At 43.7% G+C, this 23667-nt stretch overlaps 1 protein-coding gene across 1 annotated transcript in view; it reads right to left on the bottom strand.

Annotated features, from left to right (window-relative positions):
- Positions 1-23667, bottom strand: part of ttll5 (tubulin tyrosine ligase-like family, member 5) — a 51303-nt gene that overhangs the window by 16548 nt on the left and 11088 nt on the right. Inside the window, exons 12-27 of the mRNA XM_069661298.1 lie at positions 19479-19560; positions 19071-19132; positions 13887-14014; positions 13320-13361; positions 11504-11611; positions 11294-11385; positions 10748-10810; positions 9960-10108; positions 9441-9681; positions 7863-7980; positions 7331-7477; positions 7131-7222; positions 6867-7015; positions 6066-6644; positions 5795-5982; positions 3925-4064 (exon numbers count right to left, since the gene is read on the bottom strand). Of these exons, the coding sequence (XP_069517399.1) occupies positions 3925-4064; positions 5795-5982; positions 6066-6644; positions 6867-7015; positions 7131-7222; positions 7331-7477; positions 7863-7980; positions 9441-9681; positions 9960-10108; positions 10748-10810; positions 11294-11385; positions 11504-11611; positions 13320-13361; positions 13887-14014; positions 19071-19132; positions 19479-19560 (2380 nt within the window). The remainder of the gene's footprint in view (positions 1-3924; positions 4065-5794; positions 5983-6065; positions 6645-6866; positions 7016-7130; positions 7223-7330; positions 7478-7862; positions 7981-9440; positions 9682-9959; positions 10109-10747; positions 10811-11293; positions 11386-11503; positions 11612-13319; positions 13362-13886; positions 14015-19070; positions 19133-19478; positions 19561-23667) is intronic.

Below are 23667 nucleotides of genomic sequence, written 5' to 3'. Positions count from 1 at the left end.
CTGGCTGATGGAAAACGCATCACTAACTGGGCGCTGCTTGTGATTTTTTTCCGCAAATGTCGCCACAGACACCCAGTCTGTAAAATACTATTTACCGCTAATGCAAAGACTTTCATCAGTGGGCTTAATCACCATTGTGTTACCTTATTCGGCGATAGATAGTGAGTTAACAGACATTTATTTCAATTAAAATCTTCAAGATTATACCTTTAACTTCAAAAACCCAAAAATATTAATGCAAATATACATTAAAATAAGTATTGACATCAAAATTGAACATATCACATGACCCTTAATAACAGTTGTGTATATGTATCTTACATTACGCCTACGTTTTTGATCTCGGTGGCATTACAGATGTATCCTTGCAGCCAAATTATACGTAACGTAAGTCTTAACTAGTTATGACATTTATCAAGTTTATGGATAAAACAAGGTTTCATAAGTGACTTGTGTTAAAGTAGCTAGTAGCTGCTCAAAGGTTACTTAGGAATGACTTTTTAGACACACTTAGTAATGGCTGCATCAACTCCTGATCCATCTGACCCACTGATACTGCTCACTGTGGGAGCTGCCCTGCTGAGTCGGTGCATGTATGTGTTTTATAACCTAAATCCAATCACTGGAATTTCACTGAGTCTTACCTTAAGGGTTCCCCTTCCTTTTACCACATCTGGTTCAAATTATTGTGAATAAAAAAGTCTCCTCTTTTAAATCCAAAAGAAGAGACACATCAAACCTATTTTGTGGCGACTTTTTCCACCATCAAAGAAGTTTTTCTGATTAGTTCAGTTGTTGCTTCTGAGAACGGGCTGCCATAAAATCCTTTGGAATGGTAAGGCCTTATAAAATTCGACCAAGTCAAACATCAATCTAACAAAATATTGAACAGAACTAAAAATACCCTGCATAAGGAGGATTGTGGTATTTGAGTTCGAGCTGTGTTGGAGTGAATGTTGCGCTGTGGAGATAATAGTTTCCGGTCATTTGTATGTACAGACAGACGAAAATACGGAGGCAATTTATCTGTCGAGGCTGCTTTTAAGCTCAAAACACAATATTGAATGTTCATGACTAATACAAGGAGAGAGGACTACGCATGCTCTGCTACTGACGAAAACATCTGCTTTAAATGCCTCACATCATTAAACAAGTAGGTTAATCACCATAAACGTATCAGTAGATCCAACTCCGGAAATTACCCCAAAGTTAGCCGTGGGTGTGTGAAGACGTGCAGCGGAGTGAGGCAGCAGCTCTCATAGTGCTGATGCAGCATACCAGGTAGATCCTGGCAGCGGCACTTCAAAGGGCCGTGCTCCTCTTTGAAACCCATCATACTTCACCCCTGTGGTTGCTTAAAGAGCCAGTGTGCTTAACAGCTTCAGTATGTTTGGCACAAACTCTAAGCCCGAGTGAAGGAGGGGGGATGCAGGAAATTCTGTGTTATAAGAAACAGCGCTGAGGTGAAATCAATTCAATTTATCCTTATATCTTATTAAAGGCATCTCAGTGCAGCAAGAGGTGAACGCCAAACCGAGGGCTGGGTTTACAGGGGTAAAAGAGGAAATGTAAAATCCTGAAATAAGAAGCTGCACTTGATTTTCTGATTCATGAAGTGCCAAAACAATGTATAGAAATCAAACCACTCGAGATGAAAAGGCGACTTCTGTTTCCTCAGTATCACATGTTGAAGCTACGTGAGGCTGTCCGTGAAACTACAAATTCAAATCTCTTTTCTTGGTTTGTGGAAATAAAAACTTTTTAAAAAGGAAAAAGGCCAGACATTCCAGGAATTCCCTGACAGCTTGATACACAAGAAAGGATCTGAACTGGAAAAACAGAGTGCAAGATCAAGGCCAAGCTGTCTCAGACATTGTCACTCACGTATCAAGACAAGAATAAAAAGGGATTCGACGCTTATCCTTCAATGGATTACACTTTCAATCGCCAATAGGTTTATTATCCTGGCGTGGTACCACGGAGCATGACCGTGGGATCATACTCCGTCCTTCTGTTTCCTTCCTGCTCTCTTCAGAGCAATGTGAAATTGGTGAGAGGGTGAAGGGGGGCTTCAATGGAGGCGAGAGAGGCTGGAGCAGACAGACTATGTGGGTGTTGACTTTGCCCCCTCACCACCGCCTCCAACCCGCCAGTGCAATGCTTTAGGCTGCCAGCATGCTTCACACACTGCCCGCACTCAGCAGCCAATTCTTCTGTTACTTAACTCCACAATTCACATCAAAAAGGGAACAAAATGCCCATTTCCAGGCATGTATTGAACGAGCCTGCCCAGAGCTGCGTTGGCGCCCTGCAATCCTTTTCCAAAGACTAATAATATTCAATCTAAAAAGTCTTCAACGACCATTAAAAGAGCCTTTAGATTCTATTGAGTGTGACCAAAAATGCTACCAAAACCTAAGTGTCAAACATATCAATCCAAAGAACTACTAAAAAACTCTTCTATGTAGGTAAACACTCAACTACAGCATCTTGACTTTTAGATCTTATGACAAAAACAAGAAAGGCTGCGTCTCCTAAAAGCAATGTTTCTGTTGGTGTACTTCAGCGCGTCGTCTCAAGCTAAAGGCTCTCAGAGGAGAGATATGCGGTTTACCTTGGTAGTGAACCCCAATGAGACTGTTACCGACTATTTCTACTCTGTGGTCTCAGGGGAGGGGGGATAAAGAGTACACGTGAACACAAAGGTGAAATTTTACCAAACAGAGCACCAGAGCGCTTATAAGGGGGCAGAGGAGGTGTGAGTCATTTGGTGTGAGATGTCCAAATAAATCAAATTCCCTTTCAGTCAAAATCTATTCCAAAGTATCTTAAATGGTTGATAATTAATTTTAAATCGAAAAGGGGTGTTTGGAAAGTATACTTCTTTTCGTCCTGGCTCGCTGGACGGTGTGTGCAGTGCTGGTATCATAGTACCATTCGATTATCTTCGAGATTATCCATTTAAAGATCCATGTGTCACACTAAAGCCGCTTTCCAAGTCGTCAAAAAACCTGCTAACACCCGCTAACACCCGCTAACACACAACTTTTTTACTTAGTGGGAAAGGTTACCATCGGCATTCAGACCCAGGTCAAATGACTCTGCAGTAGACCCGCCTCGGCTCCTATCAGCATTGAACATAAAATATGTGTCAACACGCTAATCTCCCTTTCTGGCGCGATGCTATGCTCGGTCGGTAACTTCTGCGACTCCTTGTCTCAGTTACAAATTCCGCCCGTCTCCGTCCGAGCAGCGCTCGAACATCGTTTCAAATTTGTGGCCGCCGAGTTTGATAAATAGACTGAATAAGTAATAGATACAATAAAGACCTAACCATCGTAACATCTTCACAGTTTACCAACCCTGTCTCCGGCGCGTTTTGACATAAGACGGTGACGCAGCAGGAAAGAGAGCAAAAGCAGGATACTCCACTGGCAATGGGAAAAGAGACAATTGGCATTAATAAGCGGGGTCTTCCCGGGTCTGAAAAACTTGCGTCAACGCGCTAATTTTGGTGGGAAAGAGGTATAAGCAATACCCATAGGAATCATTATCTTACCATTCCAGCCCCCACTTCACATCCACCTGCTGTTTACGTTTGTGTTTGTTTTTCACGTTCATACGTAACAAGGGATTGTTGTTGCACTAAAATCTGAGAGAGCAGCACACCATGAATAAACGAATGTACCAGATAGTGGAAACAGTGAATTTAATGACATTATGAAAGCAATTTTATGTAATCAAAATCAGTAACATCATGTCCCATACCCAAAGGCAGAATTGGCGCCAATGTCAGTGAGTCAGACTTGATTGGAGCATCACTAGCTGTACTGGAGATTCACCCAGAGTTATGTAAAACAAATGTGCTATTTGAATAAAACACCCCAAATATTTCCTACTAATTCTATATTTTGTTGAACTCACCTAGTGGTGCTGCACAGATCTTTTCCAGAGTGTACAGCTTTCACTGGGCGTTGCGTCGTGGCAGGAGCATGCCGGGCTTTAGGGTTCAGTGTGAGGCTCTCTCTGCCCAGCATCCTGTTGGCCAGGTTCAGGTTGGTCAACTGTGGAAGGAGGAGAAAACGTTAGATGATTTAAGTCAAACACTGAGTCACTACGATCAAACAACAAACTTCTTGGCGTCCAAATGTCTGAAGCAGTGGAAACGTTTGATGAATAAGCACTCATATAGTGTTCCTCCCTACATCCACCATCATTCTCCTGTGTCTGGGGGCTATGCGAAATGTACACACAGCACATGGCACAGCTAGTCTCCGCTCAGCACTAAATCCAGGTGGTCCCCTCCCCGTTCTCCATCTCCAGCCGGATCAGCTATCATGACTCGCAAGCTCAGAACTGTTTACAGCCACATCAGGACTTCTGTAGCAACTGCTCTGCGCTGCCCTGTGAGTTATGTTCAGTGAAAGCTAATGGGAGAATTAATTATCCTGCTGTGGCATTTTATTTACTGTATTTCCTCCTGTGCACTTTAATGTCCAATGGGAAAATTGAGACACTGCCAAGCCTTGTGCGACGTGAAAAATGTGTCGGCATGGTGTTACACAGCTACAGCTATAAGTTACTTATAAAGGTAGAAGGGTCGTATTCATACAAAGTGTACACACATGAGGGTGCCAATAATGCTGGGTGTTCAGACGAACTGTCACATCTTATTTACCATGTGGGGAGTTGAAATATACCTACTCATCACAATGCAGGAGTACATAAACTCTATTAAAGGTGGCCGTGCCTGGCTTTACTCAATTTCACTGTTTGTATACATGTGGCCAAGCATGAGAGTGAGTAATTACTGAAACCTCAGAGGTCACCTAGTGCAACAGGGTGTTGTTCATGTTTACAAAGTTCCCCGTTTAGTGCAGCAAATGATTTAATGACTTCAAATCTGAGCACTTAAATAAAACAAAATGTACCCTGAACCTCTGAGAGTAAAAACACTGGACTATTTAACTGCGCTAAATAAACTGCTGCCAAGCCGGGGGATTAACTATTCCTATGAAATACAGCAAACACCTTTCAGATAGACAGAATAATGTACAGTCAAAAGGGAGTCATAAAATCAGCAGTCTGTGTGGTCTGGTGCCATCACAAAAAACTTTGACAGAAAAAAAACCCAGTGAGGCAGAAGAGGAGGAGGAGGAGGAGGAGGAGGAGGAGAGTTTGAGCGGCTCCCCACGCGGAATGACAAACCTTTGGGGAATATAGGAGAAGGTGGTGATGGAGCCAGCAGAGCTGCCGCTCCCCTGCTCAGTGCCAATTTGCCACATTCCTCTATTTATAAGCATCAATTACCACAAAAAATAGCTGCTTTTTAAGTATCAACAGAAATCACTCCCCCATGGTGCATCTGATAATGAGACCTCACACAGAGCTCAGGCTTGATGCGGCTCACCGCTGTTTAGGGCCAGCCAGCTACAAACCCCTGAGTTCCAGACCCACCCCCGCACCATCTCCAGCCCACAGACAGGAGGCGAGCCGAAGGCTGGAGGAGGAAGGTGCATGGTGCGAGGCAGCAGACCCTCCGGCTCCAACAGGTCTGCTGAATGAATGAATGAGCAGCTAGATGCCGCCAATCAGCATGGGGTCAGAGCCAGGTTTACACATCAACAAAGAGGAATATCAGAGACCTCACAGTGAGAGAGACACGGCTGCACGGGGGCCAGATTCTTCTTCCTTACACTAAACATTACACCGATCAGTTTACAGTTGCTTAATAACTCAACGTGGCTTCTTGTTCGTAGCTGTTGGCTCGGGTTCTGAAACATAATGAACTCACGTGCTGTGTCAGCAGGTTGATGTGACTGGAGTTGGCGCAGTGGCGAGCGACCCGCTTGTCAGCCAGCTTCTGCAGGGCTGAGATAAAGGCCTGCTGGTTAGACTGGGCTTGGGCGGATAGGGAGTTTAATTCCTTGAATGTTCCCACTGAGTTAGATTTCAGCTTACTGGAACCGCCCCTCTTGATCACTGATACACAGAATAACAAAAGACAAATGTAAGAACCAGGGAGTGAATGTGATAAACAACCACAGGTAGAAGAGTGGGCATACCTTGGCCTGCAGACGTGGGCCTGGAGAGCTTCTGGCTATAGATGTGCGTGGCACTCGGGAGGGAGGAGGCGGCTCCAGAGCTGGGCGTCGATGAGGTAAAAGACTGAATCCTCCTGAGAACCTGGGTTGTCTGCCCAGTTGAGATTGTGTTAGAGCCAGCGGAAACAGCTGTCCACACTGCTCTCGGGGGCTGTGTGACCATGACGGTGGAGGCGTACATAGGAGGGTCAGGAAGAGTCTCAGCATGGCAGTACTGAGACTTTGCCAGGGACTGCGCGTAGGATGGCGGCTGAGGAGGCGGCGGCGGGGGCGGACAATGCAGAGGCAGGGATGCCGGGGCGGAAGAGCAGTGCTGGTGATAAATATGTGAGCAGTCTAATGTCATTGGAAAGCTGGAGCAGTGCTGCGAGGCCTGGACCTCCGGCTGGGTTATAGCAGTTCTTACAGCTGCCTGATCTTCAGGCAGTGTGCGCACAGAAGGCTGACTCTCAGTGACCTTCATGTCTGGGTCACTGCTGACTTTCCCTGTGGAGAGCGACGACTCTGAAGCGCTGGAATCCTCTCGGGCCACAGGGAGAGCTGTTCAAAGGAGGAAATAAGCCAGAGCTGCTTTATCATCAGTTAGCCATTCCTCGGCTCTGACATACATTTGTTTTCCCCCAGTGAGCGCTAATCATGTGAAGCTGACCCGAGATGACTCATTCTTTTCCCCTTTACTTTACAACTTCCTGTTTACAGTGCTTGAAAATATTAAACATAAACCAGACCTACAGTTAAATGAAAAACACAGAAGGAACTCACTTTTGGTGATAGGACAGTTGCATGACTCTCCTGAAGCGTCTCCTTCATGCACGTCTTTCTTTACACTCCTGACTTTTGTTCCTAAGAAGACGGTGGCTGATTTGTTTTTCTGCGTGTAGAACGTCAGGACTTCCTCCAGATCGTTTTCACTGTTAAAAAAAAAACAGGAGATAATGTGAACAGCAGATCGAGATGACTCTGCAGTCAGTAACAGTCAGGAGCCAAACACTGAACAATGCTAAGCCGGCTTGCCAATTCACTAACCTCGCTGCAGTGATGTACTCCTGAAAAACACTGGGGTTAACACAATGCTCCTCTTTGCTGTCCTCCTGTTTGTTCACTATGCGATCAGTTTCCTAAGAAGATAGGAAAGAATAAGGCTCTGTTTGCACACTGTTTCCCATGTTTGCATCATTACTTAGTATTGTTATTCTGTGGCAAAGCCGAAGCCTGGAAACATGTACCTTGTTGTAACAGTGAATAAACTCCCCGAGCTGGTGGGACAGAATGCGTCTGCGGTCTTGGAGTGGAAGCTGGCGACTGGGCAGGACCACCTTAATGTCTTGTTGGAGGTTACTGGCTGCTCTTTTCAGGAAGCGAATCACCAGCTCCTGTGCAGACGGAAAACATCTTTTACTATCACTGCGTTGATTCACTGATTTGTCCTGCTGCTGCTTGTGTGTTCTCCTTTAAGGGTCCACAGCCATTTAAAACATTGAGACATTGAATTTAATGGCCTAGAGATCCACTTCGCAAGTTCAAATTGATTTTCCCTGAAAGTTTGAGGTCATAGATGATGATGAGGATGATTTATACCATTACAATGCAGACTTTCCAATCAGGCTGGCTTTAACTGAGACCACGTTTTCCTGCAATGTGGCCAGACAGCCTCGTTTACATTTCAGCGACAGCCAGGGTACATATGAGTAACGGGATGATAATAGGGAAAATCTGGCAAATATATATACTATATACATTCAAAGTTCATCATTGTACCATTTGGTCGTTGTCCTTGTCTGGCCAAGCTGGGACTGTGTCGGCCCGGCTCTCAGCCAGCAGTCTTTGCTGGACTCGTTGCAGGTATGCAGAAAAGGCCATGCGGGCCTGCACTTTACTGGAGAGCAGAGGAAGAGGAAGAGAAGATAAGACAATTATCACAAAACGAGTGTTTAAAGGAGCAGTTCGCCTCTGGAAGAAGCCACTGTGAGTCAAAGCTGGTGTTCTCTGTAATCGATAGAAGCAATAATATTTGAAATTGGCACCATAGCTGTGGAGAAAGTTGGACAAACAGCTTGTGGTTTCGCCCATTCTACATTCCTACAACACCCAGCATGCATTGCAATACTACTGTTTTGCTGCAGGCAATGTCTCAGAGCGGTACAGAATCTGAAATACGACGAGAATATATCGGTGGATCGTAAAAAAAATCTTGGGGTCTGCAGTCTACATTTCAAACCTGACGGTTTTGAAGGAGACATGACATCGGAGGCGGGCGTCCTAGATTGAGGAAGTGTAGTTTAGTGGGCTCCCTGACGTTTTATGTAGTCTGGCGGAGGTTTTCCAGGTTTGTTTCTACCATAATGGCATTAGCTCCCCATAATAGCATGATACAACTGAGGTTGACAATCGGCGAACTGGCCCTTAAAGCAATGTCAAAGAAAAGATGCAACAACAGAATAGATAAAAATATGTTTGCTTGAAACTGGCAGTAAAGACGATTTGGCTGCAACTCAATCGGCGAAACATCTGTTTTAACTGAAAAAATAAGCAGTTAAACTCATTCCACTTGCTGACATATCATCCAGAAAAGCGAGAGAAAACAAAAACAGGTATGCATCACTCGCCGCCAAAAGTCGTTGAAACACAGTGTATCTTGTCCCGCATTGCTATTAAAATGAGAAGCTGTCTCTGTGGCCCAGGTGAACCCGGAGCGAGTGCTGTCAGAACATTGTAGTTAAAAGAAAAAAATGTTTTGGAAAAATCTGTCAAACGCAAACAATGATGTTGGTGTACTATAATTTCCCTGCTTCATGCACAGTCCTGGCAAGCGCTGAGGAATTTCTACAAAGTCAGACTTGTTTTTGTAATTCTTCCTCAAATTATCATTTTGGGTTCACTTTTAAATCAACATAAGACCGCGTTCTCTGTTAACCTGAGTTAAGAGGTATGTACAGTGCGTTGAATGTGTTCAAATTTAAGGTTTATTCTTACATTTTTTTTTAAAAACTATTAAAATATTAAAGTGTGCAGACTCTGACTTTGAAAATAAACCAGGAAATCACGTTTTGACCCATAAAGAACGAAGAACTGCGATAAAAGAAGGATAAAATCAAGGTATTTGTAAGGTAATCTGTAAAAGTAAGTTTAGAGAAAGGACTTACAAGAAGATAAAAAAGCCAGTATCTTATTTTGAAGACTGATGAAAACATAACCTTTGTAAGGAGGCCCTTCATTCCTTCCTCTTCTTCTTATTCGAGAGGTAACGAGTTGAAAGTGAGGGAGCAGAAACTACAGTAGGGGGAGGAAGACGGGAGCAGCAGCCAGCTTGAGCAGCGGCCCAGAATACCGACTGACCTGAGGTCCCAGCCCTGCTGAAGGATGTTGAGCAGGTTGACTCTGGGCCTGGCATTGTGCGCGGCTGCCTCTGAGCTGGACAGAGCCTCGCCGTGGCAGCGCTCCAGTGGCGTGGCCACTTGTTTTCTTTGCTCTGCTACCAAAGCCTTGTGTGAGCCTGGCTCGAGAACTTGCTTCACCTCCTCGCTCTCCTCTCCCTCCTGACTGCTGCTCGCTGTCGGGGAGGCCTTGGACTCCTTCCCTGAGGTATGCAGCGTTTAAGGGAAGACAAATGTCAGTTGCATCACTGGCATTTCGAATCAAATACACACATGCACTCGAAAATAGAGTTTTTATTGTTGCTGCAATGAAATGAACTCATTCAGAGTCATATTTGGCTAACCTTACCGTGACACAGGGGAGTTATTTATTGGAAACAAACGTGCATTAGCGTGTGATGTTGTCCCACTTAGCTACACAATCCTCAGTGTAAGGAAAAAAAGCAGTTTCCTGAATGGAGGCAGAACACATCAGGCCTACCAGATTTCTTCTTCCCTGCAGCAGAGCGATGAGTCAAGTGGCGCTGTCTCCTCTTACGGGCCTCCAGAGACAGCAGCTTCCTCTCGTACTGGACAACATGGAGGCCATGGACGGCGTCCACCTGCAGCTGCACATTCCCATTCACATTTCTGAGAGACAGAACAAGAAATGTCAACACAGTGTTAGTAGCAACAACTAGGATGACTTATAAGTGTATCAGCAACAATTACAGAGCCATAGTAACAAGCTTTAACTTTAACTGAAGCCAGTTGTAAGAAAGATGAGTGTGGTTGAGCTGCTTTTCCAGAAGTTGACATGAGAGACAGCGATGGTCCAAAGGAGAGAGGATTTATGGCAAATAATAACAGCAACTGAGGTCTTAAAGCAACAACCGTCTCCCTAATCTGGCTACCTAACGAATATGGAAAAATCATAATGGGCTTAGTTTGGAGCCAAATCTCCAGAACATATTGTGCAATAGTAAAAGCTGTGGTTAAAACCTGAAAGCTCCGTACACATTGAAATAACATAAATGCATGTTGTAAAGCAATAACAAAAATGTGGTTCAATAAAAAGACACCGCTCATCTACAACCAAAGTCTTCCACCCTCCTGCCCAAAAACAGACGGAGCCGTGCCACATAGACACGCTGGAAATGTCTCCTCAGCTGTTCCTCTCACCTATCCAGTCGACAGACCAAACAAACGCCACGTTAGAACCAAACCGTTTCCACAAACTGATGGAGAGATTTAGTCCCCCCCCAATCCTGACCACAGTGGAACGCTTACCTTCCATGGAAAAGTCTGTTTGCCAGCATGTAGTTCATTGATGTCTTTGACTCCAGATATCCTCTGAGGGAGGAAGATAATAAGCAAATTATAAAAATGATCAATCCAGGAATCTCAACCACATCAATAATTTCCCAGACGGCTCAATAACACACTTTTAAATATCGCTGCTACTAAGAGAGCCTTTGATCTAATCAAGCTGCAAATCCTCATAAAGGTAAAAGAATTGTAAGCACACAAATGGATTTCCTTTCTTTTAATGGTTTTAATGCAAATTCAGTATAAAGTCACAGTGGGATAAAAGCCTTTCTTGGATGGTAATACACAGACTTAATAAAATACCGACTCTGTTCCTACACGTTAGTCTGCTGGTTTAATTAGTGCCAGAGAAGAGGAGGCGCATGGTCTGGCTGTAAGTACTGATTTAATTGATTTAGCCTAAATGCCCCACTTATTTAAAGACAGCATTAATGACGAGTAACTTTAAAGACAAATGCCTTTTGGAGATTACAAGTGATCCGTCTGTTCCTTCTCGGCTCGGCTTACCCGTAGAGCTCCCACGTTTCTGCAGTGGGGAAGATCCTGATGAAGCCTCCTCGTCTCTCGTACTCCTCCTTTATCCTCCTCAGCACTCTGATCTGTATAATTTAAGAAAACAAAAGGCTAGTTATAATACAGACAGCTTTAAGGAGTGAATGGGCTTTCAGGCGCCTATAATGTCTTAGTTAAACAAAAAATCCACAATTAAAGCCTTACCTCCTCCGCTGTTAGGCTCAGAGTGCTGTCTCCTTGGCATTGTTTAGGTCCGGGCTTGTCTTTTGAGCCCTCTGTTTCTGAGTTGCTGGCTGATGCAGGCCTCTGGCGCTACGGGGGAGAGGAGTAGAGAGAATGTCACTCTAACTAATTCCAACCATCTACAGTCATTCGTCTTTCCAATTTAAATACTTCCTTATGTTAAAGAATAATAACAAAACGTTTTTTTTATAAAACAGTTTAAGAAGAGAGACAGGAAATATGGGGAGGAGAGAGCTAGGGGTTAACATGCAGCAAAGGGCAGAGGACAGGAGATGAGCCTGCGGCCGCTACGTCACTTACTGTATCCTCTGTATATATAACACAATGGTGATTGAGCCTATGGCCCACTGATGAAAGCCTTTGCATTTGCAGTATTATGGACTGGGTGAGATTTTGGTGGAAAAAAAATCACAGTTGGCTCCCAATCAGTGACACGTTTTTCATCACCCAGCAGTGGTTGGTCTGTTAGAGAGGGTAGGCGGAGCTAACGCAACAAACACACTTGTGTGTAAAGCTGTTGCTTTTCCGCTCTCTGCAAGTGTTGCGAGTAAACAGTAATCTACTATGGCTGAACAAACAAAGAAAAGATGGATGACTACAGATACAACTTCAAAAAGAACTGAAAATCCAAAGAAAAAGAAACAAATTAGACGCTCAGATGAAGGCAAACAGTCTAAAAAGGAAAGTGACCGTCAGCGAGGAAAATCTTTTCGATCTTTTCTTTGTTTGTTCAGCCATAGTAGATTACTGTTTACTCGCAACACCTGCAGAGACCGACAAAACAGCCGCTTAGCTCCACCTACCCTCTCTGGTAGACCAACCACTGCTGGGTGATGGAAAACGCATCACTAACTGGACCCAGTCTGTATTACTGCAAATGTAAAAACTTCCATCAGTGGGCCATAGGCTCAATCACCATTGTGTTACCTCATTCGGCGATAGATAATGACTTAACAGACATTTATTCAAATGAAAATCTTTGAGATTATACCATTAGTAGGAATAGTTAAAATCTTAAATTGTCTGTTAAGAAGTTTTCTGACACTGACAAACAAACTGCATGTGAAGACTCCCCCTCCTGTAACACAAAGTACCCTCTCTTCTTTTCTCCCTGTTAGAAAATTTGAAGCATTTTTGTTGTGCACTGGCATTCCTGGCCGCCTCCCCATTGCATGCACTACCAGGCTGTGATTGACAACTTTGGCATTCAGGTTGAAACTTGGGCCAGACAGGGGGGCGCAACCCCACAGGATCGCATGCAGAATTTGTCATCCAAATAGCAGGGGGATTACATTTAATTTGTCCGACCAGGCTGGGGGGATACGAAGGCAGCCAAAAAGTGACAAGGCCTAATCCTTCAGAAAAAGACCCAACTGTTGGCTCTCATCAAAAGTAAAAGGAGAGGACGGGCTGTCTGACGGCCCCTGGAGTTCTTCAACTGATCCTTTGACAGCCCTGCTTTAGTGCCAGGCTTGTTTTCTGTACATCTGAGTAACTGAGACTCTGTGCAACATTGTTTCTGAGTTTTGGGTCAAGTGGTGCACTGCAGCATTAAAAGCACTTTCTTATTGATGCCACTAATGTAATGAGAATTCTCAATACAGCATTAAGAATCGATATAAACAGTCTGTCTGCCACTATGAAAAATAGGACAGCCACATAATCAAATAAGCAAAAAGCAGTGAGCAATTTCTTACCGGTAATGTAACAGGCATCAGGGAATTGCAAAAAGGGAAAAGGCAAAAGATTAATACGTCTGAGTCTGAGGAAAACTCACCGCTCTGCTGTGTGCGGGGGCTGTCGCTGCAGAAAGAGGCTTCTAAGAGGAGAAGGGTTATAAGACAATGAGTTGGAGGTGTAGGAGTAACTGTTTCATGAAGCAGCATAAGACACAAGCATGCTACATTAACATGCAACAATGCCACATTGTTCCTGTACGTCTAAACAGGCCCTTTTACACAATATAAGGTGGAGCAGAAAACTGTCTGATTTAGTAATCTCCCTCCAGCAGACCCCGCGCCAAATCTGGGTGCAGTAGTCGAGCGGACGGAGCCAAGTGCGTTAGCTGTTGTGGCATCATTAGGCAACAAGCCCTACAGAGAGCATTAGTCATTTGATTAGAAATGATAAAACAATAAGTCACAGAGTGTAGCGCTTACAAACTGATGTCACTCAAACACGGTAATTACATTAGCAGTTGTTTTGCATTACAGTGAATTTTCCATGAGGGTATGAGAAGAGCTCAATGGCAGTGGCAGGAATGTACTGTAAGCAACAGAGAGGTGAGGACAAGAATGGGAATGTTTCACAAGGAGGGGTGAATGAGTGCAATCCTCGGCCTGGCTCTTTGCTGTGTATGTGTGTGAGCATCCAGTACCTGTGTTTTTGGGGCTGCTTGGTGCTTCAGGCTCGGGTCCAGGGTGACTCGCTCAGAGCGCGGCTGTCTCGACAGGGGGTCCTGACAAACAAAGCCTGTGGAGACACGGGGGATTTACAAAAGCGTATATAAATGACATCAGGTCTTAAATATGTTACTCCTATGACCTTCATACATTGCATCAGATCTTCAATGTTAGTGCAAGATACTACAGTAAAGGAGGGACATGCTGGCAAAAACATAGTGCAAACCCACTGGGCTGCTAGTTCAGAAACATAATACTGTATGTGCATTGTATATTATATTATTTCATAACTTTATACTCAAAAAAGGAAGAAATATTTTGATTTACACATCAGTTTGTTCTGATCAAGTAATACATACAAGATACATTCCATGAGTGGTGATATAGAGCACAACATCAATGGGACTTTTCACCCTGTGTATCACTCCGCCTCAGCCAGGTGTTCTGAATACTGTTAATTAAAATAAAAGCAGCCCGAGTATGTTTACATTAATCAAGCTGGTACCTCTGAATCACACAGCAGACTCTTATTTCACTGGTTGATGATACATTAAAACAAACAGATAAATGTACATGATCAGCTGCGATAACTCTGGCACTCAACATCATTACCTCTCGTGTTGTATTGCTTAAAGCTCCTGTGGGGGGTTTTCTGCTGGTTATGAAACAGACTGAAATTACTCTATATGACCTACAAAAGCAAACCAGACCATCAGCGATAAGATTGATTATTTCTATATAGTTTTTTTTAATACCTGAAACGGCTGGCGGGGGGGTAGGTGTCAGACAAAGCGATTAACTGCACGCCGCCTTTGTTCACGTTTTCCAGGACAGACATTTAAAGTGAGTGATACCAATGACTATTAAAGAAAGCAGGATGGGATTTTTTGTTCAAAAAACCACCACTTAGGCATGTACGGGACAAAATCAGATAAGAAATAAGAGGTACGGCTTTGTCCACAGGGGGCGCCAAAATCAACACAAACTGAAAGTTCCTCACAGGAGCTTTAATTAGTGACACACTGCTCCTCAATACAGACAATTTATGTGAAGCACTGAACATGCTAAAGGGAAAGGTTTCATGAATTTGGTGAAATACACTTATCTTAAGAAGTCTTAAGAAGACTGATATAACTCTAAAACCTTAGCTTAGCATAAAGACTGGGAACAGGCAGATATGTCTACCAGAACATATTAAGTTTACTAATTTAAACGAAACATCTTGTGTTTTTTTTAAGTCGGTACAAAAACATTTTTTGGGTGTAGCGTATCGTTACGTGTTCCAATTCTTGTCTACGCGCATTTGCAGGGGAGTTGAAAAAGAAATTCTAATTTTTAAATTCTAGTTTTAGTGCAATTTAAAATAAATTGTTAAATAGAGATTTGTTGAAGCTAGTAGTTGAATTTAGTTATCGTCGGAGGGAGCCATGCTAGCTGTTTCCTCCTGTTTCCAGTCTTTAAGCTAAGCTATCTAAGCTAACAAGCAGCTTGCTGTGGCCTTGTATTGAATAATGGAAAGACATGATGAAGATGTTGCTCTTATCATCCAATTCTCCACCAAAAATGACACATATTACCCAAAATGGGACAATTATTTAAGCATTATACAGCTTAGCACGTTTAGATGTACATGTAAGTGATTGTGTTTAAGGGTGGGGAAAGATGTTTATCATCCACATTTCCCACTAATATGATTCCACCCTGTTAATACGATTTCAATCTATGATCTTCTGTTTATCAATTCCAGAACTCCCTCAAGGCTAACAAGCTTCAAATTGAAATGTTAAATAAATATGTTTGTGCCATATCTAGCAGTCAACACTTGAGTCAAATTAACTGTATTGACAGCTTGGAGCTTGAGGCTATTTGTTCTACCTCATCCAAGCCGTCAGGTAAGAATCGGGCCCCTGCCATGCTCTTGCTTAAACACAGCAATTATTACAAACATGGGTGACACGGAGCTGACAGCTACACACAGGCGGAAAATGAATGCTAATGGAATGCTGTCATTATTTACAGGTCTGGGATGCGGCCCAAGTGTTATCAGCCAACAGCGACTCAGTTTGTTCGGTACATAATAGATGTGCTATGTTTTACATGCCACTGCTCATTTTCCCCAGACCCGCAGTAACGTCTCCGTCCAAAGATAACTGGCAATTTATGATTCTACTCTTTCATTTAATGAGCCTGAGGGGAGGGTTTCAAGCCACAGCATGGCCTAGGCCGAGACACACATGCATATTTGCACTCTCAGACACTCACACACAAGATTGCCATTCCTTTAATATCATTAGGCTGAGACCGCAGATAGACTTAACGGTCCAGTGCCAGTTTAGATGGACGCCTGCTAATCAGAGGGCTCCATGTATACTGGGATTGGTAATAAAGATAAATCAGATGATTAACTAAAGCTAAATAATCAAGAGATGTGAACAGTTGGATTATATTTATGTCAAGAGTCCTTTTAACGTTAAGCTACAAGGATAAAGACAAGCTCTCAGACTGTATTTGTGCACCTCTGTGCTGCTGTGGTGAGATTATGAGATTCTCCTCTGTTTTAACTTGCATATTAAAAATATTTAAAGCTCTTTCTCCGCGTTAGAATTGAGTAATTAAGAAAGGAGGAGACATAACAGAGACACATCTAATTCACTACTGTATAAACAGTGTTTATCTCTGCCTTGGGCCGGGCAATTGAATGTCTTCATGCTAAAGATTGCTGCAGTTTGACATGTCGGATCCAGTTTCTCAAGACAGCCTAAAGACTTCAAAACAACCGAGGCCTCTGTTGAAAATTTGGACCGCAAGTCATTAACTGTCAATTAATAAAGGCTGTGGTTACTTCTCTCAACGCTGGAGCTCCTGTTATGAGGCCATACAGCAATTTTCGGTAAATTGCACAAACTCAGCGAGAGGAATTTAGGAAAACATTAAGCGATCAACAATAGACGATTGTCTCTACCTGCTTTAAACCTGCTGGTTACAAGAGAGGTCATCTACTCATTCTACCACCTCAAAAACATTTGTGGCAGAGACCCTCATACGTGCCTTCATTACCACCAGGCTGGACTACTGCAAATCCCTGGACAGGCTCCAGTATGTGCAGAACTGTGCTGCCATGGGTTCTGACCCGCGCCAAGCACTGGCAACACATCGCCCCCACCCTCATCCACCTTCACTGGCTCCCGGTCAGGTTTCGCACCTCCTATAAAATCCTCCTTCTCACCTACAAATCCCTCCATGCCCTGACCCCACAGTACCTTTCTGACCTCCCCCACCCCTATACCCCGGCCCAGAATCTGCGGTTCTCAGACACCCGTCTGTGGACTTTTGGGGAGAGAGCCTTCAGTACGGCTGCCCCCACCCTCTGGAGCTCTCTCCCTATTGAGATACGCAACACAACAACCACTCACTCATCTAAAAAACTGCTTAAAACTTTCCTTTTCAACAAGATCTTCAATCAATAACAACTGTTACCCAACCCACCATCATTTTTCAATCAATAGTGAAAAATTTACCTCGAGCAAAACATTAATAAATATACAAGGTAATAATTATTCTTTATCATCTTTTACTTCAGAGTAAATTTGTATTTAAAGGTATAATAAGTAGGATATTCCTAAATCATCAGTTATGGGCCTCTTTACATGTGTGCTGGTGAGTGTGTGTGCAGACCCTTGTGAGACCCCTCCCTCTGCATCTATTCTGTTGTTTTGCTTTGCACGGGACGTTTTCAGGAGGGGCGCTGTTGTGGTTCCCTGAGCCAATCACAGCGTAAAGGTGAGTGTGGGAGTGGTTCAAATTAGCAACTGGGCCCCATTCAGACCGGCAAACATGCTGAAAGAGCGACGCAGAGCTGGCCTTCTTTCTGTTGGACAGGTAGGTGCCTCAAACCGGGTAGGAGAAGCTAACCTACTGCAACTCCCTTCTCTTCGGCCTCCCCCAGAAAGCCCTCCATAAACTTCAGCTTGTCCAGAACTCTGCCGCCCGGATCATCACCAGAACACCTTCTTCCCACCACATCACCCCCATCCTACAGCAACTCCACTGGCTCCCAATCAACCAACGGATCACCTACAAAATCCTTCTGTATACTTTCAAATCTATTCACAACCTCGCCCCTCCTTACCTCTCCGACCTCCTGCACATTGCCACTCCATCCCGCACCCTCCGGTCTTCCTCCTCCATCCACCTCACCGTACCCCCTGCCCGCCTCAGCACCATGGGGGCTAGAGCTTTCAGCCGCTCTGCTCCCCAGCTCTGGAATTCCCTCCCACCCGACCTCCGAAACTGCACCACCCTGCCAATCTTTAAATCAAATCTCAAAACCCATCTGTTCCGCCTCACCTACTCTCCCCAACTCTAAGCACTGTCCCTCACCCACTCCTAATGTATTTTATCTGGTCTGTTTTACCCTTGTTGGTGTTTTTACTCTTGTTTGTGTTTTTTGTACAGCGACCTTGAGTGTCCTGAAAGGCGCTTATAAATAAAATGTATTATTATTATTATTATTATTATTATTAACCGGCGTTTAGAATGCTAGCACAAAGGTAACCGAGATGCTGTCGGTGTTAGCTCGGTGGGGTGGGCGTGTTCTCGCACGAGAGAGTGAGAGTGAGCTTCTGGTGACGAAGGGCCCAGGAGGAGGGGCCCAGTTTGAATGTGTTATTGACAAAAAGCAAGGAAAATCCTACTTATTATACCTTTAAGATTTGAATATAGCTGATCCTATGTTACAAAGAGTCGACTGACTGCAGATACTCTCTGGATGTTTCAGCTGAATTTTTGTTTTATATTTCAAACATCTGTATTCTTAGAATACAAATCAGTAATCATAACATTTTTTCCATGACTTTTTAATGGGCCGTAATACCCAAGGTTTTTATTCCTATCATTATTATGTGTGGCTAATGATAGAGGGTAAAATGAAGATATACAGGCTTGTGTTCTTTTGATTTTTATGGTTTACTTATTTGATGTACTTCATTTTGCCAGCGTATAATTTACGAGTGTAATAGATTTAAACATAAGCTATAAAAAGTGGATTTATACAAACTGAATGTCAATGAAGTGCAATCAGTTGTGCAAAAGTTTGGAAGTCAGTCATTGTTCCAGCATGCACTCACCCACAAGCGAAAACATGTCTGCAATCATGCTGGCCTTTATCTTCAGATCCAGCGGTGCATCACTGTAAATAAGCAGATTTTTTTCAACAAGGCAACAAAAACATAAAGATAAAAATGACACAAACACAGCGTAGAGCGAGTGTAGAACTGTCATAAGAAGACGTATATTTGTGGTATGACATTGGACCAAAAAACTTACGACACACATTAGTCAGAAAAATAACATTTGCCTGAGGATTTGTTTTCATAAACTAGATGTCACTTCCATTTCCTTCAATTTGACATTTTTATTACGCTTTATTTTTGGTCGCAAATTTATAGAGGCCCTTGTTTGAGTAGCCGGGGTAAAATTTAGGGGTCAAAAAGTCTCCTGAAACGATATAATAAGGATGAAAACGTGTCACTCACCACGCCAGGGAGGGAGAAAGGTTCACCTCTAACAGCCAGGGTTTGAGGTTGGAGTCAATGAGCACATCAAAACCATACAGCTCTACAGAGGGAGACACAAAATGCATCAAAAGGTTTTCATAACAGACTGGGGAAACCGAATACAGACGCAGAATTAGAACCCTAAAGATCAACTCATGTGAATACAGGATGAAGGGTATCAAAGTTACAAGACTTTTATCAAAGCTCCAATATGTTGCGTTTGGCAACATGGTCTATCTGCCTTCCTGCTACTGATTACACGCATGTTATATACCCAATCACTCAAGAGAGACGCATTCAACCGAGCCTGCTACTGAGGGACGGGCTCAATTACGTTAACTAAGTACATACACATTTCATCTGTCATAAAGATGCTTACGTAAGACGGCAGATCAAAAAGACCCCGTGGCTGTGTATACGTTTCGTACGTACAGTTCTCATGACAGGGAAGGTTCAGCAGTCTACATGTTGTCACTGCATATTAACAAGAAGGACAGCACTCTAATGGGTACCAGAATAAGTTTCGTCCTTAACATAGAGTTAGTATCTTGTCCAACTGGGGCAATAAAAATGAAACCCCAGACTTACAAAGCAAGAAATGTGAGTGTGTCCTATGGGACAGAAACCTGGGGAAAGCCTTAAACCAAGCATCGTCTATATTTCACTCCCTTAATAGCTTAGCACTGAGTGACACAATAAAAGCCTTTTATAAAGCGGTCAAAAAGCTCCCTGTGTAAAAGTCCACCCATTCTATCCCAATTTTCCCTCTCGTTTCACTGATATATGGCCCACTGCGACAGAGTTGGCCTACGTGCCCCATGAAAGCCCTCGCGCTGCTCTGGGGAGTGTCACCCGATGAGCCAACGACCCGCCGGCCCCAGCAGCAGCGTGCAGGGAAACCACAATATTTTACAGGGATAGGGCAAAGCCCAGCCATAGAGCCTGGGGAAAAATCCTTCTAATGGCACTTCAAAAGAAAAGACTGTGTTGAGAACAGGCCAGGGGGGTTGGGGGGTTCAAAGCTGCCAGAACCAGCACTGTTTGTTCAGGCATCTCAGGTCAGTGCCAGTGTTAAGCACACAAAAGCCAGCGTGACAGGGAGCTATGGTTTGATATTGCACTTAGTTGAATAATGGGGGGCTGGGCAGATGTATTTAAACACAATGACTTAAATCTATTTGGTTGTACATTTGAGTGTGCAGTTATCTGTTGAACGAATCTCCACCCGGGCTATAAAGAAGGTTGAAACCTAAAATTGAGCTTTCAGTAGAGAACATGTATGGGTTTTTTCTTGTCTGTAATGGATAGGACAGCTAGTCAGGAAATGGGGAAGGAGAGGGGGGTTAACATTCACCAAAAAGCAGGGGGTCAGGGTCAAAACCGGTGCCGATTTGGCGAGGACGTTGCCTCTGTGTATGGGGCGCGCTCTCTGCCAAATGAGCTGAACCAGCACCCCAAGAGTGTGTATGTTTTGACTTTGTTTGGCATAAACAGTATAATGTTGGTCCAGAATAATAACCAATAATAATAGCAAAATTGCACCTTTATTATTAGCAGCTAATCAGATAGTTTTGGGCTAGTCAGATGCTAAGGAGAGCCTCTGCGAGTGTGTAATATAAATGCATGATGTGCCATCTAGAGTCCCAGTCTGCATATGGCCTGGGACTCATCTTGAGTTGAATTGGCTGACTCATCTTGAGGTTTGCGACTCAGTCTGGAGAATGGTTGACTGATGATGTCATCAGGGTTATTACAGACCTATAGCAGATAGGCTGTGTTACATAACGAGGGCATTAAGAATAAAAGATTTGGGCCTTTACCAAACAGTGAGATTGTTACAAAAAGGTGCTGTCAAATTGCATTATGGGTAATGTCTATTAACAGATTCTACATAAAACTGTAGAACCTGTAGGCAGGGGCGTGGATTTTTAGTACTGGAAGTGTTATGGTTTCAGTTTGTAGTAGGCTTGTTGTCCGAGTACTGTTGACCAACCACGTATCAGCAGGCTGCAGTGTATACATGAGAGAGCATGCTAACAGCTAACAATCTGCTCTAAATCAAATTCACTTGACCCTGTGTCATGAAAGCTATTCAGCGTATAGATTTCCTAACTTCCTCGAATGCATCAGAAATGATTGATCCTCCGTTCAACAAACGAGCATTTTAAAAGTAGTTTTCTTCTCCTCCTGATCTGACAAAGCTTCAAGACCCGTTAATAAAAGTAAATCACAAGAAAAACGTTTCTTTTTTCGGGTTCATACCGCAGTAGTAAGCCAGAGTGCAGCCTCTGTGTAACTTACTATTTACAGTGAAACTGAGACTCAGCAGAAACAGATGAACAGGCGCTCCACCGGGGGATTTAAAGAACAAAGAAATGACAGCGTTTATTTTGAGGACATATCTGAGGGCGAAATTCGCTCCACTTTTGATCTGAACACGCGTTCGCTTCTCAAGTTGCTAACTGGACTGTAAACAATGCAGCGCATGGAAAAGGAAGTCTTGACTGGAAGTCGTTTATCGCGTAACGCTGGCTAAATCGGTCACGCCCAACATGTTTACCGTTGTCCCCTGAGGTTATATCGTCGTCAGACTATAGCTGATGGGTTCCAAGATTGCATTATGGGAAATTTAGTGTCCAGATTTTTTCATTTTGAACGCTCTTTTTTAATCTATCTCTTGTTCAAATGTATTTAAGTCTAGTACTAAATCACTGTACTACTCCTTTAAGACTTTCCTGAAAACATTAACAGCATGTTTGTTCTACACTTATGTTTTTATTACATGTATTAAGAGAAGCAGGAGAAAAAGCACACTGCATTATGTCCATCGGGTTATATTTCCTAGGTAAGGAGCAAGTGCTGTTATGCTGTGAGGTCCAAATTGCTGCAAACTTTATTTTCATGATGGAGCTGGACAAAGTTTGCCACATGTGCCTGAGCCAAGACCTGCAACTGAAGCTGCCTCTGCCATCTTTAACTCCGAGGATGGACCGGACCCCCACTGCTAAGCTGTACGTGCTTAAGCAGAGCACTCAGATTTTATTTTCCACTTGCAGGTTTATCCACTTCTATCCAATTTAGTATAAAAACACACACAGATTGAGGCCCGGAGTAAGATGGAGGGAGTGCGTGTGTCATAAAACACTATGCATTAGTCTTGGAGAACACAGAGCTGGAATAAATGGGTTTGAGTCTGCAGTGCCTCACCAGTGGCACCACAACAACAGGGGAAAATGGGGAGGTGTTATCCCGCCTCACCAGCCCGCGACATGCAGACTCCATGTGCCGCGCATTTTCCCCCAATTAGGAGCAGACGCCGCTCCTGCCCCATGAGCCTGCAGAGCCGCTCGCTGCTAGACACGTTTGCTCTATGGCTCGACCGCTGCCGGGGGGGGGGAGCGCTGTTAAACGTGCCCGCAGAGAGCCCACAACAAGCATCACAGACAAGGAGAGGAGAGGCAGCGAACATCCACATCACACCCATTTAAAGAGGGAGAAAAAATGTGACAGAGAAAAAGGGATGATGAAGAGGATTTTTTTAGATTATTGGATGGGCGCTGCTGGAAAGTTCACCACAAGAGACAAACGCCCAAAGACAATAATCTCCCCACCCTCGCCATGCAGCCTGTTGAGCCACAACAACAACAGTAACATAAAGAATTTCCTTCATGTGTGTGTAATCTTGAGAGGCGAGGACAATTAAATCACTCTTGCATCATTCGGGGGTAAATTATCGCTGCTGAACTGTTCCACTGCTGTTTCAGGGAGCAGCGTGGAGCCACAGTCATTTAAAACACTCGGAGGACAACAAATAAAAGCTACAGTTAACACTCTGTGGCCTTATTATGATAGCAAGACCCAATCTATTAATCATCCTTTGAAAGATTTGGAATTATACAGCAGCCGCACTGTCATCACAGACACACCAACGCTGTTCTGCAGTAAATGGTGGGAGTATCTGACAAATGTAAAACAGGGCGAGTGGTGCACAGACGGGGGATTCAACCACACTCAGCACTTAATGAGGGACGTTCAGTGGAACACAGGACCAGTAAGTGGAATGTTTTGTGTGTAATAAAATAGGCCTTTGGCTTGGCTAATCAGATCTTAGTCAAAACATCTCGTAATCAGCATCCCTCAGCAAAAAGCCTGTCCATTAATCACACGG

The sequence above is a fragment of the Semicossyphus pulcher genome, unplaced genomic scaffold, assembly GCF_022749685.1.
Source record: "Semicossyphus pulcher isolate SPU_LCO1_2020_fin unplaced genomic scaffold, fSemPul1.0.p SCAF_14, whole genome shotgun sequence".
Lineage (NCBI taxonomy): Eukaryota > Metazoa > Chordata > Actinopteri > Labriformes > Labridae > Semicossyphus > Semicossyphus pulcher.
This window is presented reverse-complemented; position numbering and strand designations above follow the sequence as displayed.